Here is an 18,816-nt window from a genome sequence, read left to right on the forward strand (position 1 = left end):
GTTCTCAATGCTCATGTTCATGTGTAGAGACCCTGGTGATACTACGAGCAAAGTTGTGTCGAGCCTTCTTAGTGTTTTAAAAATAGCAATTTTGATGCTAGCGTAAAAGTGCCCATAGCATTCCATCTTCTTGCTAATTGTGACGTAACGCTGGCAAAATTACATTAGCTTCTCAAGTCAAGACGTGTTTGAGAGAAAACTGAAACAAGTCCTATGATTACAGCGCCTAGTTTTAACATGACATGGGCAACTGAGAATCTTCATCAACATACTCCAAATATTCTACGCGCCGTTCTGACATGACGCTCATGTCCAACCCCTCTGTTTGCTTCACTCCTACACTCCACATCTTGCCATTCCCTTCAGCCAATTTCACCCTCATGTCACGCTGCCAAAATCTTAGTCGTACAGTCCTGAACACACCACGTCTAACTGCCCTGGGATACTAGGAGGCCGTGGAAGGTCGCTGGTTCGATTCCCCTGGTCGATGTATCCTTGGGCAAGATGCTGAAACCCAAACTGCTCCTGATGTGATGGTCGGCACCTTGCACAGCAGCCACTGCTATCAGTGTGTGTGAATTACTGTAACGCGCTTGGATAAATATAAATGTTTTGGACGGCATTAAGAATATAGATTTTGAGACAAGAAAAAAAAAACACACAAGCTCGACAAACATTCAAATAAAACGTTTTAATATTTCTCACAAGATAGTTTCCACATTGAGTACCGATGAGTTTCGCATTTGCTAATCTGAAAACCAGTACGTACAGTAACTATTGCTACATTCATCTCATTTAACGTGTAGTAAAGAAAACAGTAGCAACACCAGCAGAGAACGGGCGTCCGTGTGAACCACAGGAGTGAGAGGGAGCAGAGGAGACAGAGAAAGAGGGTTCTTCATTAGTGGTTTACCCATAATGTGCCATCACAAATAACAGCAGGAGGATTCATTATGAGAAATCATCTCAGAGCGATGGCTTTTTTAAAAATTAAGTGCCACCACCACCACCACCACCACCATCGTGTGTGTGATACTGGTATTTATTGTAACGCACTAATGTCACATTGCAGGGTTTAGATGATTTATCTGAAAAAAAGAAGCTGATCTGGGTTCAGTCAAAAGGCAAATGTTACAGGCCTGTCTGCTGCATCATTAAGGCTCAGTACGTGGGATTGGCAATACCGTGACAGCCACTGTGCAACTGAAATTCACCTGTCACAAAAATAAAAATGTCAGGTTGAGGTCCACTTGCAAGCTTGTTCCAGGCTTTTCAGTGACAGAATACTACTTAGACTGTCACATCATGACAGCTGGAGTGTCGCCATCTGCTGATGAAGACTGTGAGATGCAGTCGAAAGCTTGCAGGGAAACCTTTTATCAAATGAACTGTCACCATGTCATTCACCTGTTTCTAGCTGACTCATAGCCTGACCCTGTATACCCTTCAGGTATTGTAACGACAAAGGAGAAACACCACTAATGGAGGTGCATAGACTTAGTTATTAAAAATGGCTATTTACATGTTATATAAACGTATTGTATATTTAATTTTGGCAACCCATTTAGGCAGTCATCACATATTCGGCACCACTTTAGAAAACACGGCCATCAGTGTAGAATTTGACCTTAATAAACATCCCCAAAGTGTTCAGCGTTAAATAAATAAATATGAGATTCAATAAATAGACCAAGACTGAGTGTTTACAGCCATGTTGCAGCTCTGACAGTGATCTGAGCTAAATGCAAACACCAGCACGCTAATATGCTCCCTGTGACTGTGTTAGCAAGCAGATGCTAGGCAGGTAGGCCTGATGTTTACCCTGCACACCATTAGCATCCTGTGGTAACTAGCATGCTAATGGTTAACTGATAAATCAAATTATCAGTTCATTTTAAATTCTGACTTGATAGTGCTGAATGAAATGTAAGACATTTCACTAATTGTTGTTGAAGGTATATTAAAGAAATTTTTTACCGACTTTTACCAACTGTAGCTAGCTCCCATTGGCTCTTCACAGAGTTAAATGTCTTTTCTGTGTGTCCAGTTAGCTAGTTACTGAAGACTGTTTCTTCACTTTGATGCTGAGTAATAACCCCAGCGGACAAGCTAGTTAGCCGGGTTGCTAAGTAGCATCTGTAGCCATGTTCTGCTAAATAACGGTAGAGGTAAGTTACAATGCCTATGTGCTGTGGCTGTTTGCTATATATATAGCCGCTGGTTAGTATTTTTTTTTTAGCATTGCTGTTGCTCTAGCTAACAGAGGTTCACAAGCTAGCTGGCTAGATGTTGTGGATGTTATTTAGCATGTAGGAAGGATTGATTTCCCTCAGCATGGTAACAATTTTATATAAAAGTAACTTATAATGCACTGTGTTTGGTTGCCTCAGCAGCTGAACAGTATCTGTTTCCAGCTTTGTCATTGCTGTAGCTAACGAAAGCTAGAAGGCTAAATGTTGTGGATGTTGTTAAAGCCAGTAAGACGGATTGCCTTTGGGGAAAAAAGGGCACTTTTAAATCATTCTTACTGCACAGACGCACAAACAAAATAAATAAAATGATGAATATAATGATGGCTTAATAATTTATTAAGTTGTTTCAATTTTTTATAAGTTCATTTCTATCTCTTTAGACTGTTAACTTTCATGTTTATGTATTCCATAATGCCTAACTTACTTATTCAATGCTCAACACTTTGGGGTGCCATAATAACAAACCATTACTTGCGGTTCTTGAGGCTTAGAGGCTCAAAGTGTTATCTTGTACTGACAGAAGGTCCTTTCCTACTATGTTCTAATGTAGCTCGGCACTCTTCAGTTAATCCATGAAGCACCAGACACCAGTATTTAAACATTGACAAAATGTTGCATCACTGTCTACAACTTCTCATACATCACCAGGGTAACAGAAGCTACTGTAAGGCACTTAAATCAATTAAAAACATAATTACTTTGATGCTGTTTTAGACCAATTCAGAAGGAAGGTCACATGATCAAGACACGATGCCGCTGCTTTGCAGGCACAATTTTAACCATTGCATAGTTTAACAAAATGGAGACTGTGCTGTAACAGGGCTCTCAATGCACGGCAGGTAGTTATTAACAAATTTCTCCTTATGCCAAGTGCTACAACTGCTGAAAACAAACCGCGGAACTACACAACAACCATACACTGTAAAGAATCTACAATATTCTGTATGCATTTGAAAAGCCAAATACAATAGTTAGTCTATGCCTAGATTTAAAAAAAAAAAAAAAGGCGAACAAACCACGTTTCAATTTACAGAGGTCATTCCAGTGTTTTGACAATGTCATGCATTTCATACAAAATCCCAAAGCAGTCTCCTTATACTCCTTGGCAATACAAAAACAAAAAAAAACATACTGAATGTGAAATGTCACCACCATGGTGTAGAAAATAACAATAATTTAGGAAATGGATGGAGTAGTATAAAAACTGAGGACTTTGCATCAACACATACCTGAAGTCGAAGAATCTGTTCTGTAGTATAATTACTACAGCCGAGAAAACAATAACAACGGGACTGATTCAACTTCATCGATCACAAAGATTTATAGAATAAAATCGATCAGTTGTCAAATCAGCTTGTTGTGTGTCTCAGGATTACAACGGGGGGTTTTCATTTTTGATAAGATTTTGCTAGTTTTGAGAATATAATAAAAAAATCTTGAATTTAAAATATTTTTCTATAGTTCAGTATTTCATTGGTTTTTGCAGAGAGGAATGTACCATGGAAATACATCTGATCAGACCTTTCTCTCTGGTTACGGCTTCTGGCTCTTTATGAGATTGAATAAAAGACTAAAAATAGCCACTGTAAATGTTGATTTTGTTTCACATTAATTTTTTTAAAGGAGACATTTAAGCATCATTTTTTTGAATGTGCTTTCATTAATTATCACCTCTGTCACTTCTTTAGGCTCTTTTAAATACCTTGTTTATAAATTAATTTCTTGAGGGGAATGTGTACACAACATCCTGCTTACATAGATACATAAATAAGATCAAATCTACAAATGATTAATATTTGTCAAGGAAGAAACTTTTAAACTGGAAGACTGACAAAGACTCAGCTAACAGCCAAAACATGTGCATAGCAATACAACATCGATGTGTACACATCTTAATAAGGCATCGACACATTCAAGTTCAAATCTAAGACACAAGGAGTGTAAAGCACTATAGTAATAAATAGATTTTCTTCTATTATTGCTAGTGATTTAAAAAGCAGTGTTCATCTCACCACAAAATATCTACATTTCTGACCATTGATTCAATAACTTCCCTAGATTCTTTGGAATCAATAGAAATAAACATAATCTAGCCTATATCCAAAGATAAATGCATATATATATATTTTTAAATATAAAAACTTCTATTTTTGTAACTCATTGTCATCAAAGTATTGATTAAAGCAGACATACTTTTTTTTTATAATCAGTCCTTGAAATCAAGGTTGAGGGCTTGAAAAGACAAAAGATATCGAAAAAAAAAAAAAAATGGAAAAGGTTCAACACATGTAAACACAGGTGAGGGGGAAAACAAAAACAACAACAAAAACAAAATGACACAAACAGGATAAAGGTTCTCCAGCAGCTGGGAGTGTGTGAGCTGCTGACAGGGGTTGGAGATGCAGACGAGGTGTCTTCCAGTAGGGGGTGCTAACAGCACTGCTCATTCTCATCCATGCTTACGCTGCTCTTGCGGCTGCTGTCCTTTGAGGCGTCTGGGGAGACGGACGAGAGCAAAGGGTCCCCCCCTCTCACCGGTGATAAGGTGTCTTCCATGAGGATGTCGTTGAGTTTGGAGCCCGGCTTGTTGTGAACGCTGTAGTGGCCCTCGGGGAAGTTGGAGTGGCCTTCATTGAGCTCCAGGGTGCCGGGCGGCTCTGGGGTGCAGGCGGGGTGGTGTTGGTGGTGGGGGTGGAGCGTGTACAGGTCCTGGTGGCAGTCCTCCAGAGCGCTCTCCTGTTTAATGTTCCGGGCCCCGAGGTCGGCCGAGCACAGTGCCGAAGACGCGATGGCCAGACCGTGAGCCCGAGCCTGCATCTCTAACTCCTGCAAGCCACAGACAGACACACAAACAGCTCAGGCAGTGAAGAGTATCCCTTTTTTCCAATAATGTCAGTCTTATTCTATTGTGTTAGGAAGACTAGTCTCTAGATCACTGTGTTGTTTCAGTTGCTCCACAGGAGGTCAGGAATAAAAGCACAATAATCCCCCAGGAAATTGCTCAGCGGTTGCGGTAAGGGCAGGTGACCCTCTCTTTGTTTGTGAATCCCCACCTGACCGCGACTGTCAGAGTCATTTGCAACTTGTTAAAACTCAGAGGGTGTCCTTTCTCTCTCTGACAGTGCTGCTCCAAGTATTTACCGTGAAGCAAACACACAATGTAGACAATCAATCAATGTTGTCAGCTGAGCTGAATCACACAGATCTTAACGCCCCACGTCTTGTGATCAGTTAGTTACAGGAAGTCGGTCTCAGCAGCAACCTCCGTCTTTACCTATGTGGACTTCAGTGGCTCAACTTGTTTTTCCAAGAGCTTCATTTATTTTTATAAATAAATAATCTCTTCTGATGTCAGCGGGGACATTCATTCCAACCTAACTGCCAGAATAATTGTTTGTTGTGACAGTGCTGTGGATATGCTCTTATTAAGTTTTGACAAAAATCCCCTCCGCTTGATTAGGGTTAGGAAAATATCAGGTTTTGGTTTAAAATATCTTGTTTTGTCGACACAAACATGGCTGGAAAAATGTCCCGACGTCTCCTTAGTAATATTCACTGGTTTCATGATTACTCAACGTTGAAACAGTGCGGTCTCTCGCTAAAAATAGAGCTGCCAAACTTTAAAAACTTGGTCTCTTGCAGCCATTTTGCCTTGCTGTAATGCAACAACCATCACTTCCATCTTCTAATATTTGATTGTATCTGTGAATTTTAAGAATATAAACTGCAAACGCTGATTCTAGCGGTGGTCTTCTACTGACAATCTCTTCTTCTCGAACTCCCTACATACGACGCTTACCTTTCAAATTTAACTACTGATTAATGATGAGGTTGGTCCTACAACTCTCCGACTCTACCTTCAGATCACCAGTCATGTAAAAAAAAGTTTTTTTATTTACCTGTATCCTTAGCATCAGATGTCGATTGGCATGCTCGAGCTTCTTCTGGCGATTCTCCAGCTCCTTGGCCCTCAGCTGCTCCCGCTGCAGCTTCCTGATGTAGTCCACTGATGCCTTCAGGATGGTGCCTTTGTTCCAGCGCATGTCCCTGATAAAAATCACACAGAAGCCATTAATTGTACACTCTTCGATCCCATATGCTTGGTGTCAGACAATCAGCGACTTCCACTCAGAAGAATCATATTATAGGTTTTTCATTAGACTCCACGGGCTGCTGTAATAGAGCACTTCGTACCATTAAGCACTGATAGAAGAGAATAATGAGGAGGAACAAAGAGCGATGCTGCTCTGGAGGTCACCGAGGTGACCAGCAGACATCGGACATTTACACAGAGGAAGTCACTGAGATCACAAGCAGTCATGAGGATGACCCTGAGCTCCCTGAAGAAACAAAGGTTGCACTGGGTACAATCAATCTTTACTGGACTAACTGAGAAAAGTCCTGTGATGGGTCCAGTGTTTTGATTTTTAGGTCAGATCCTTCAGAGCAGCCATTTAAAAATGACAAAATAACATCAAGAACATGTACCATATGTTTTTTATTATTATTATTATTCATTCATTATGTGTAATCCAGAGGAGGAGCGATGTTTAAACAGGTCTGTAAAAGTTAGTGTGTATGAGGGCATATGTGTGGGTGGAGCACCCAGCTTCAGGAAAACAATCATCAGAGGATAGACACACCAAAAGAGGGCTGCTGGGATCTTCCACAGTGAAGGTCGAAGATCAAGATAAAAGAGCCTTAAGTGGTGCTTTAAACATCAACAGCACAATATCAGAGTATCAGAGCTTATTTCCACCCTGTGAGTTCCTTAAATGAACGTAAAACAGAAAGATCTGTATCAGGTGCACTGATGTGAAAAACAGGATCACATCATTTGAGCCTGTCAAAAACAATCAATAAAAAAAATCAATAAGTTAAGTTCAACTGAAGCAAATATGAGGATTCAACTGCCGGCGACACGTATCAACTGTGTGATGTCACATGTACTTTGTTAAAAAAGAGCCCCTCTGTGTTGTCCTCCGACAGTGTCTACTTGATAAGATGCTGTAAAGAGATAATGTACGAACACAAAGAGGGGATTTTGTATTAAAAAAGACTCTTATTAGCTTCAGCTGAACTTTAAAATGATTTTGTGCACAGAGCTGGGTCAGAGGATCCCTTCGCTGACTTGTAACTCTTCCAAAAACTTTTTTAAACTGACTTAAAACAATGTGTGAACCCTTCTGTTCGGTTGTCTCTGACCTAAAAAAAAAAAAAACTTTCCCCAGCTGCTGCTTTTCTTGGAACTGCTAGAATAATCTCTTTCTACATCAGCCTCTTCTCAGTTATGATCATTTACGTTTTCTTGCATACAGACATGTCTGGACATGGTAGCCGGTGGACAAAAGTGACAAATGAGTCTCATGGTCAAGGAAATCTGAAGGAAGTCATGAATAAGAAATGAATCAAAGAAACAGAGGTTGAAGAACTTACGGGTCGTTGGATTTTGGAATTAAAGTTCCCAATTCTTTGATTCGATCGTTGATGTTAAACCGCCGTCTTCTCTCAACTATAGAACACAAGCAGAAGTGTAAGAAATTATTAACTGACGAAACACTGTCTGAAATTATGTTCAAGCATTCACATTTACACAACTGTACATAGAGTATAACTAAGGGCGATTAACACTCACTCAGGTTGTGGTTGTCCTTCTTCTGCCGCTCCTTCGCCATCGCCCTTACCTCTGCTTCTGGGAAAAAGGGGTTTTGTTTGATCAGTAAAAGAAAAACGAAGCAGTGCAGCATCATAAAAAAAAATGTGCAGCCGCTAACTTGTTTAACGACACGTACCCACGGGGAACCCTTCAGGCCTCTGATAGTTGTCAAATTTGCCGCAGGATCCAGACTTATCCAGCATATGCATGATGGCCGGGGATTGTGAAACTATGTGACGAAAAGAAATGTTGTTTTCAATGTCAAAATATTCAGAACAGATACAAGTACACTGAGAGACACAGATGACAATTACAAGAAGTGGATTATGGACGGAATGCTTCATTATGGGCTGCGCAAAGGCCTGGAGAGTAGAGCTTCATTATGTACTGTCAGAATCTCGATAGCTTAGAGGACTTTACTGTTAATTCTCATTCATTACTCATTACCGTTAATACTCTCATTACAGCGAATCCTTCATTCAAGTTTGATAGATATGTTGTCATGACAGACACTAGGCATTGAAGTGTTTGCGTGTCTCACCAGAGTATTCCCTTTTGATGTTGGGCAGGTTGGCAGGGCATGAGTTGCTGATGGGCATGCCTTGCTGGGACATACCCTGGTTACCGTACATGTCCATGAGGTTGGTAGGCACGGGGATCTGAGGAGACACAGCAGAGACACTGAGCAAGGATCACACATTGTAAAGCACCTTCTAACTTTGTTTTTGAAAGGTGCTGTATAAATAAAGGAGATTATTATCATGAATCTGTATCAAAGGATGAGCGTAATGCACTTCTAAGCACTTCTAAAGCTCACTAATTAACACACTGTGTCTCAGTTATTTAATCCTCACACACAAGAAAACTGTAAAAATGACAGTTTGGGGTTTTAAGGGCAGTTTACATGTGGGATGCTTTCCCTCGAGGCCCTGCTTGCTTGACGAGCAACCTCGCAGTGACAAGAAGTCTCCAGGAAGTATTCCCCAACATGTCAGATGATTTCTTACAAAGCATAAGGATTTTTTTTTTTTGATTTTTTTTATACAGGCTCATTTTAACACACACATACCGTGTTAGCCATCTGCAGTCCTGGATCCATGAGGCCGAGGATATCGTCACTGTAACTGGACTCCAGACTGATAATGTCATCGATGACATCGTCCATCTAAAGCAGGACAGCGCGCACAAAAGTGTGAGTAGCACATCGGGAAAAAATGTAAAATCTTTCTGTATGTCACTGTGAGATAAGTTGGAATTACGCCTCACCTCTTTCTCGCAGTTAGCATTCAAGGTCAGTAAGGCCATAGGGCTGTTGGGGGCGCTGTTGCCCGGCCCTGGCGGCATGCCCCCGTGGTCAGAGGACTGGTTGGGGCAGGGCAAGCTCAACACCTGAGAGCCTAGCTTTCCCAGGTACCGCTTCACCTGCTGCTGCTGGGAGCGCTGGATGTGGTATTTAGTTGGGTTTTCCAGGTGAGTCTGGACCTATAGGTTGGAGAAAGGAGAGCAGCTTGTTTAGAAATTAATCACAACTACAATTGGCTAGTCGGGTAGAGTGCATACCTCCACCAAGGCCCAGCAGTCCACTTCTACCACATAAATACACCTGGTTTGCTTCACTGAGATCCACGCAGAAAATTATGAAAACGCCGAAAACATAATCTTGCAAAATTAAAGAATGTCTCAAATCCCTCCTTTTATCCAAATCAGCATCAAAATTTGATGTGGTGTATTCAGGGATGAGACAGTTCTCTCATCCAAGTTTCATAGATATCTGCTCAGCAGTTTTTGTGTATTCACACTGACAAACTAACCGACCAACAAACACAGAGACACAGCTGTAAACATTACCTCCTTGGCAGAGTTAATTAAATAAATATGCACGGTAGTCATAATTACACGTGAAATGTTGAATAATCCCACTTGGAACTGCAACTTTATTATTCCTGTAGTCACATTTTATGTTTCGTGGCCATGCAGTCTTTTATTAGATACAAAGGAGTCTAAATATACCTCAAAGTCGTGCCTGTGCCTCATATTTCACAGTACTGACTATTATAAATGCTTAAATTGTCACATATCTCAAAAGACAGTATCTTCTTCTGAGATGCTGTTAAAAGAGCCTTTTTTTTTTACATATTTTTCTTCAATTCTGCCTCTCCTCATTTGTAGTCCTCGTATTTTAAGAGATAAAAATAAGACGGCAAACTTTCCGGGGTAATAGATACATTTGATTGCTGCGGATCATTAGGCCCCCCCCCGCCACAAAGCACTAATGATCCAGAAAAAGCTACTGCAGGCAATTAAAACAAACTTCAGAGAGGGTGTTTGTCAGGCTGCAACACATTTAGAATGGAGCTGCTGCATTCCAGCACACATTCTGAGTCTATATCCAAACCGTCCTGCCAGTTTGCAAAAAAAAAAAAGTATAAAATAAACAAAAAATGTATTTAAACATACCTCATAAGGATGGTATCCAAGCATCTCAAGCATCATTTACAGTAAAGTGATCCGTCCAGTTTTAGAAACAAAAAAGAAACCTTCTCTAAACTAAGAGGTGCTGGAGCTGCTTCCCTCTTGGTTGCAGCAGGAGACTAAACTCTGCAAGTATGCGAACAGACACTTCCAGCTCATCTTTTAAAAGGCAAGAAAAGTCATTAGTTATGCATGTCAGGGATTCTCAGTGAGGCACAATGAGCTTCTTCAGATTTGTGTTGTTTTATGTAAAATCTGAATTTATTCCTTTATGGTGTATCAAGTGAGACACCATAAAGGATCTGTCAGGATGTGGTGCTAACAGTTAGTGCCTTTGTTTTGCAAGGCCACCCCTTTTTACAGAAACTTGCCTGAGGCCGTCACTTTGCAGCATCCACTTTTTTAACCCTGTGGATGCTTGTCCAACGTTTGCAGTTTCAGCACAGCAAGAAGAACAAACTCAGTCACATCCCTCGTTCGTCCTGGTCTCCTCGCTTCTCAGAGTGATGGACATTTTTCAATCTGCGACAACAGGGGTACCGCGTCTGGAAATCAATGAATTACAGTCTCGGCCACTCCATTTTTTCAAACCGATTCATTTGTTCTGCTAAAGCTCAGAGGATTTGGGTTCATTAACAGAGCTGAGGAGGTCAGAGGCTCTGGATGAACTCTGAGCTACCTCTCACATTTCTCTGGAAACTCTTGCAGATTGCACACTGCACTCGACAGTTGAAAAGATACTGTTACTAAACTAATACAGTGCAAAGACACAAAGACACAACATGACAGACTCCCAACAGCAACTTGATTCACAATTTTTAATCGATAGTTGGCCACCTTAACAATCAATTATCTGTTTATCATTTATAATATACAAAGTATGTTGGATCTTTTTCCACTAAACCGATCTTTCACATTATAATTAGAGATAAGTGGCCTCCATTGATGACACGTTACGTTGCATTGTGGGTAATGTAAGCACCAGGGTAAAGCTGTCAGCTGGTCTGCAGTGTGCCTGAAACACTATTGGAGTCATTATGGGCAGTTTAAAAACAAATGATCAAAAATCAACAGAGCAGAACCAGAGATGTGACTATTTTTATTCCACAAATTCGCCTTTTCAAACTACCATTACCCGCAATGCAACTTAGCCACTGAGTGATATCCCTCGAAGCAGTTTATCAGATTACATGCAGCTTCTTCTGGAGTCACAAAAGGCTTTATACTACTTTTTTTTTTTGCACATATGAAGTTCATCTCCCCCCAGACTTGTGAACACGTTTTAATCCATAAAATTGGTGGCGTTACCCTTTAACCTCCTCAGTTACAATTAAATGTAAAAATTTCACGGGAGGTCATTCATCTTTCTCTATCCCACTCTATTATACTTTTGGGAAACAGATTAGTGGATGGTTCGAGATGAAAACAGCTGGCTAAACAGTGGTGGAGGAATGCATTTCCCATTTACAAGTTACAAAATCAAGGAAGCTACATTTTATCTCAATAAAAAGACACATTCAAGATAATTCAACAAACTGTCCAAAGATGTAAAATTATAGAAGGAACATTTATGCACCTTCCTATACATTAAACAACATGCCCGACTGAGTATGTAATGTAACCATGACTACAACACCTGTGGGTCCTGTTACTTCTTTACTTGTGGATGAGAATAATAATGGACTCCTTCATGAATGTAGGGACACCATAAATTACGTTCTTATTATGACATTGTTTCTTACAACTCTGCAGCTGTTCTTGTTCTTTTGGCCTTGTTTTTCCCCTTGTACTCAACGTTCATGTTTGTATCACTCTTTGCTGTGTTTTTGTGGTTTTACTTGTGTTGTTTTGTTTCCAGGGAAATTGGGGTCAGCGAAAAAGGGATGGTGAAAATGAGAATAGTAATTGTGCCATTAGTCTGGTTTGTTTACCCACTGGTGCTGGTTATTGCTTTGGAAATAAGAAAAATAAATGAAACCAATGTATTCTTTGGAAAGTGAACTCAACACGTCACACCTGTTATCTCTCTACCTGACCTCCGTTATTGTTTCAAATATTAAGAAACAATCGGGTCACGCCGGCTTACACGACCGTCTTTCTGTGACTTTCCAATTTCCACCTCACTGCAAAGAACAGAAACTCTTTCAGAGTCTCTTTTCCAAGCTCGGACACAGTGCCACTATTCTGCAGGGGATGCTCATGTGAGAGGTGCATTAACATATATACCCAGCAGGTACGACGGAGATCACCTTGGGCTGTAAATCATCCTTACGGGGTCGTATAGCCGACACCATTGAGGGGGCATTTTTACGGCACATGAATGACTCATTAAGAAGAAGCAGATCACGCTTTGGGCTAAAGTGCACAAGAATGAGGTTCATTACAGCCTTTACCCGGCTTTATTTATGGTGTTTAACTTTGGTTTGGTACTGTTACTGATATTAACTGATCAACTAACCACTGTTATCAGATCAATACGATAACTCAGCTTTTCAGCAGAACCAGCCACCACCAACATGTAGATGTTACTCAAGTTTCAAATACCATTATAAACAAAGTAATGTGGTGCTACAGAGATAAAAAAAAAAAAATCCCCTAAGTAATCTGATAGGCCACACAAAAAGGAACATTGCAGCAAATAAAAATCACCTTGTCATAACTGCTATATTTCTAAATATCGAATACTATTCTCCCCTCAATACTTGCCCACAGTGACATTGGTGCTAAATATAGACCGTAAAGGGCTGCAGAGTATTCAGAAACCTAATCCACATGGATATACTTGAGCCATAAATGAGCAATCCAATCATTTACACTCGCCTGCAGAACTGATCGGTAAACAAACTGTGAAGAGCTGTCAACGACGCCGCTCATAAACTTCAGGTTGGTACAAAAGTTGGCAGGCAGCTAATAAATCTCTTCATGCATCTTTCAAAGAAAAGTCATTTAGCGCAATAAAAAAATATCAGCAATCTTATCTCTTAAATATCAAACTGCATTTGAACATCAGTCTTTGTAAATTCATTCAGAAATAATTAATGATACGAATATTTTGTTGAAAAGCAATTGAAAGTCAAACCGTGTTAACGAAAGATGTTTCAGATTTGATCTGATATCTGAAAACATTCTTTTACTTTTTTTTCCTTTAATAAAAGTGGCTTCTTTTCATTTGTAAGCTGGCGGACATAAGAAACTAGTTTATTCTTTCTGTGTCATCAGTTGCTTACAACTATTTAAGTTTGGTTTGGTCTCAGCTACTCTGCCTGGTTTCCTGTCATTTTTATTTATTTCTGACATCTGTGGAGGCTTTTTTACTCACTACTGCGTGAGGTTCATCTCATGTCTTCCCTCGGGATAATGGTCATTTTGTATAGTAATATTTCTGCTCCTGAAAATTTTTTTTATCATTTTCGTCTGTGTTTCTGTGCACTGCATGCCAGTGATTCACAACAATTTCTGTTGACCCATCTCAGGTTGCATACAGCATAAATACGGGTTGTGTCCAGTGCAACAAACACGATTCAGTCCGCAACAACTGCATAGACAAAGGAAAAAGTCTTAACAAGAAAGAGGCATTTGTGCAGCAGAATTACGTCTCACTCTTGCTTTCCCGTCTCGTTAATTGTCTCACGTCTCATCTGTATGTGCTGCGAGAATTCGTCTTACGTTACATTACACCCGCTGACTGTGTCTCTTTTTCCGTCTCGTGTAAATTCACACATCCGCAGAACTGATAGCTGTCGATGTCTAAAAATAGAAACAAAGACAGTGTACAAAGGATGACTGTAGGAGCCCCATACAACTGTCTCTCACTTACTCTCTCTCTCTCTCTCTCACACACTCACACACACACACACACACACACACACTAAGGATAGAAACAAAGAGGTCACTGTGGGCATCGTGTTGCCGACAGTTTAAGGTAAATAAAGTGAGATAACAATACCATTATAACAACATATATAAACCTTCTGTTACAGTAGATGCAACAGCTGATTTTTGTGTGTTAAAGACTCGACTCCTTCTCTCTTTGATTTCCTCACAGCAGAAATTATTTTAAGAGCTTGAACGATTAGTCGATCAATGGATCATTAGTCTGTGCTGAGCTGCGGGGATGACGTTCCTCTGTAGGTTGACCCAGAAGTTAGTGTAGCTCTGGTTTCCTCCACAGAAAACCTCTGAGATTTTAAGTAAAATTATATAGCAAACAAAGCTGGGAGATTTTTTTCTTTACTTTTTGCTTTTCTTACCGAGGAAACATATGAAAGTTGTTGGGTACAGTCCAAATTAGATGAATTGTTACAGTGTTTTTTATTTGCTGGTTTGTCCAGTGTGGGAATTGGCAGCTTTTCTTTGTCTTGACTGATAGTAACAGTAACAGAGTGTTGATCAACCTCGGGTCTCTGAGCATTGCATTCTCCACGGTTTCATGACATCTTATTGACAACAGCCATTGTTCGGTTGTTGTTCAAACAATTAGCAGACCGATCAGTTCTGAAAATGTAAATAAATATTGGTCTCAGTCTCGCCGAGTTACTCAACCAGCATTCTGTTTCATCTTAAACTACATTAAAAATGAGACATCAGTGTTTCGTCAAGCTTGTTTTTGTCTTCGGGGACTTCTTAAATTATCACACATAGTTAGATGATCTCACTGCAGTGAGTTCACTGGAGCCCCCCGAAGGCTGCAGGCCTCAGGGTAGAACATCTAGGCCTCGTCAGTACATACTGTAGCTTTTGTAATGATGAACCGGTCTAAGGGTGAAAAACTATCTGTTTTTAAAAGACCCCGAGACAGTGAAAAAAGGGTTCTTTTCATGGTGACAGACTGGACTTCCACGGGGTCTTTGTCCCAATCTAAACATGGTGGTTTGCACATTTAAGCGTTGGCCCTGGATCCTTAAGAGTCCTAAATAAACTGTGATGCATCTCAAAATGCTGTTATCATTTAGTTTGTCAGCCTTTATAAAACACTGGGCAAAGAAATGGATTCTGGAGAGATCTAGGCGCCAGCAGGACTTGAACTTTACTTTACACAGCTTCACTTCATGTCCTGTTTCCAAAATACACTGTTTGGAAAATGCGACATCACCCACTAACTCTCAGCATCTGCAACCGCGTCGAACAAGACCGCTTGTTGTTTATCAGCTCGTCTTGAGCCGTCAACAGGCCTGGAGGCCATCAGCAGCATAACCTCCGAAAAAGTCAGAAACACTCTGTGGAAGCAAGCACAAAGCATCCCGCTGTACTCAGATGGGACACTGGTTGGTGTTTTTTTTTTTTTTTTTGACTTTGCCTGCTCGGGGCATTTAATGATGGTCCAACCAGGATACATTAACAAGAATGCCTCCCTTTTGCAACACAGGCTCCAAGAATAATAGGCCACTTTGTCCCACAGTTAAGCCGCTAACGTGCTCTGTGGAACATGCAGACAACAACTGTGATGCTAATGTGAGCAGCTACTTCAAGAGCAACCTGCGGTCTTCTCCTCCTCTGACGCATTGTCCTGCTGTTACGCAAAAGGCTCGGCAAATTACAGACCAAACGCAAACCTTGTGCCCCGAATTGATAGATGTTGTGTAAGATTAGCCTAACAGTGGATAATGGGCTGTGACAGTGTGGTTTGCCGTTTTTCCTCATAGCTGTAATAATTAGAAATCTAATATTAAATTACTTTGATGAATTGTATTAAGCAATATTGGCTTATGCAAACAGCAAGTAAGCACTATTTTGAGGTCCTTGCACTTTAATTTATACTTCCACTCCACTACATTTATTTCATAACTTTATGCAAAACAATGTATTAAAAAATACAGCAACGACTGCATAGAGGGAGCCCTTTAATCCTGATTATTTAACCAAAATGAACAACATTAGTGCTGCAAACTACTTGAAGCATTTGATACAAATCCAGGACCGACAGGGACAGACATGGAACAAATACCCCCCCAAAAAAAAAAAAAAAATCTGCAGCTGCCACCACTACTGCACAACAATTAACAGCAGAAACACTGGTACATTCTCAGTGTCCCGCCCCACAACACCACCTGATTAGTTTCACACCACAAGTAAGAGTGTATGAACACTTGAATCATCTGAATCTGCAACTAGTAACTAAAGCTATCAAATGAAAGTAGTGGAGTGTGAATATGAAGTGACAGGAAGAGAAAAATGATAATAAACAACAACAGCTTCAGAATCATTTTGATGGTACGGTGTCTTGTAACAGGGTGAATGGTGTCTCTGTCTCAGCCGCTCCGCCGCCCCACCATCACTTTACACACGTTTACTTCATCGTTCAAGTTTTCAACGCGCAATGCTGTTATGACGTAAAGAGTTTTGTTCGTAGTCAGCGCCTACATTACGTCAGACAAATCGTTACACACCTGGGATTTGCATTTACCACAAATTTTACATAATGTTGCTTTGATTTATAGTGCCTCAAAATTGGACTTCAGTACAGTTCTTGAGTAAAATGTACTTAGTTACATTCTGTGACAGTTTCTCCTAAATTCTGAAGTCAAGATTTTTGTTTTAACAGTTTCACATTTTGGTTATTGGTCTCAGCACAGAAAAAAACAACATCGGTCGATCCCTATGAGATACTGTAAGACTTGAACTTAAGTCTCAGGTGTATGAGTGACTTTCACTTTTTAGTAATATTTTCACATACTCAATACTCCAGTTTAGGGTACTTTTTAAGTCACTGATGGTTAAACTATGCACATTAAATATATTTTCACTCAAACTACCTAATGTAAAGTATATCAAGTAGTCATCTTTAGATTAAAGATGACAAAATCTGTGCTTCTCTCAATTGTCTTGTTGCACTGACTCACAAATCATCCAAAGTCAACCGAGTGGCATCTTTGTATACATTCTGATGTATATCGGTCACGAGCTGCAAGGATTGTATAATCCAAAAGAAACGTACATTTTTTTTTTGCAAGGTTGAAGAATACTTTGTTCTGTTCATGGCACCATAAATCCTCTGAAAAAAAAAGGTCCAGAAATCATTTTTTAACCCTTTTAGGAAGTTATCCTACACAAATTTTCAAAGCAAGTGTTTTTTTTTTCCTTCTCTTAAATATGCCATGGAATGAAAGCAGTGGGGGCTAATTACGAGCATTCTTCACTGAATTAGCGTTCGGTGTGTGGTAAGGCTGTGCTCGCCTTTGTCTTGATCCCTAAACTGATCCCGTACTTATTCCCCAGAAGGTCAGAGGTCACTTGGTTAATTAAGGGTCCAATCAGTCTTTAGATAAACTCATCTGAGCTTAATGTTTGCACTTTTTGAGGTCCAGCAGCTCTGCCTGGTACCCCTGAGCTTTGTGTGGACTCCGCTAATCTACCCACAGACAGGGGAGCAGGTTAACCCAGCTCAACAGCGCCAAGCTGGAACGGCCTTTTCATTTGAGGACTTCAGTCAATGAAGAATGTCTGTAAGCCTCTCGCCAAAGCAGAGAAATTACTCTAACTTGATGTATTGTACACAGGGTGAGGGTTCGGGGTGGGGGCGTCCTAAACCTCTCAAAGAGCTGCAGATTATGGAGAGTAAGTAATGTTTATGCTGCATGAGGAGGGCAATGTTTTCAATGGCGATACTGTATTTCAGCGCTTCGCCGCTGGCCCATGCCACACACATCCAGGGTGATGAAGTGTGGCTAATCAAGTAACCATGAAATCTGTGAATGTGTTGTGGATGGATTAAGTTAAACAGAGATTACTCAATAGCTCAGAAGTGTATCAGTGCTTCATGCTATACCTAATGTGAGGTGAGACAATGGAAACTTCAATTCGAAGGGAAAAAGTTTCTTTTTCTAAATGCAAGATTTTATAACAATGTCTGATATAACTTTACTTTTTTATTACTCCCCACTGAGGCATCATCAAGTGACTAGATTCTAATCAAAGCTGTTTTAAAGTATTTCAAATGTGGAGATGGTATCGTCTTGGATAGTAAAATGCACAAACACAATTACATATTTGTCGAAAGATCTCCAAAAGTGTCACATAATCATTGCACTGAACAAAAAAAGGAAAAATCAATGACAAAAACCATGTCACTGAGCTAAAAACAGACAAGTCTAAAGCACATGGAAAGGTAAATACATAGAAACACCAACGGATACGCATGTGTCCTCTTCCAGAAACCTTCACAGTGACGTAAAAAACACATTTTCCGAAAAAAACACACACAAACTTGAGACTCGAGTGACTGAAGTGACACAAAACCCTTAAAAATCTTTCACAATCACACTCTTTGTCCAGTTAATCACCAAAGTTAAAGGAAAATGAGCCAGAAAAAGAGCAACAATCAGAACAACATTCTGAATAACAGCCACACATGTTCACTGCCCGAACAACACAGCACAACAGATTTATCTCAGTACTTCACAAAGATCACCAGCTCCCTAACGATAGCACATTGCAGAA

The 18,816-nt window shown here is 40.2% G+C and overlaps 1 protein-coding gene across 9 annotated transcripts in view; it reads right to left on the reverse strand.

The window, feature by feature from the left end:
* Positions 1-666: 666 nt before the first annotated feature.
* Positions 667-18,816, reverse strand: part of LOC119022747 (microphthalmia-associated transcription factor-like) — a 33,913-nt gene continuing 15,763 nt past the window's right edge. For 6 of the 9 annotated variants that reach the window (XM_037103988.1, XM_037103987.1, XM_037103980.1 and 3 more), the window contains exons 3-10: positions 9,175-9,390; positions 8,978-9,073; positions 8,450-8,567; positions 8,045-8,137; positions 7,888-7,944; positions 7,689-7,764; positions 6,152-6,299; positions 667-5,078 (exon numbers count right to left, since the gene is read on the reverse strand). In XM_037103988.1, coding sequence (XP_036959883.1) covers positions 4,683-5,078; positions 6,152-6,299; positions 7,689-7,764; positions 7,888-7,944; positions 8,045-8,137; positions 8,450-8,567; positions 8,978-9,073; positions 9,175-9,390 — 1,200 coding nt within the window. In that variant the 3' untranslated portion in view covers positions 667-4,682. The remainder of the gene's footprint in view (positions 5,079-6,151; positions 6,300-7,688; positions 7,765-7,887; positions 7,945-8,044; positions 8,138-8,449; positions 8,568-8,977; positions 9,074-9,174; positions 9,391-18,816) is intronic. The other 3 variants (XM_037103981.1, XM_037103983.1, XM_037103984.1) reach the window with 2 other exon arrangements.

Source organism: Acanthopagrus latus, chromosome 7 (genome assembly GCF_904848185.1).
Source record: "Acanthopagrus latus isolate v.2019 chromosome 7, fAcaLat1.1, whole genome shotgun sequence".
Lineage (NCBI taxonomy): Eukaryota > Metazoa > Chordata > Actinopteri > Spariformes > Sparidae > Acanthopagrus > Acanthopagrus latus.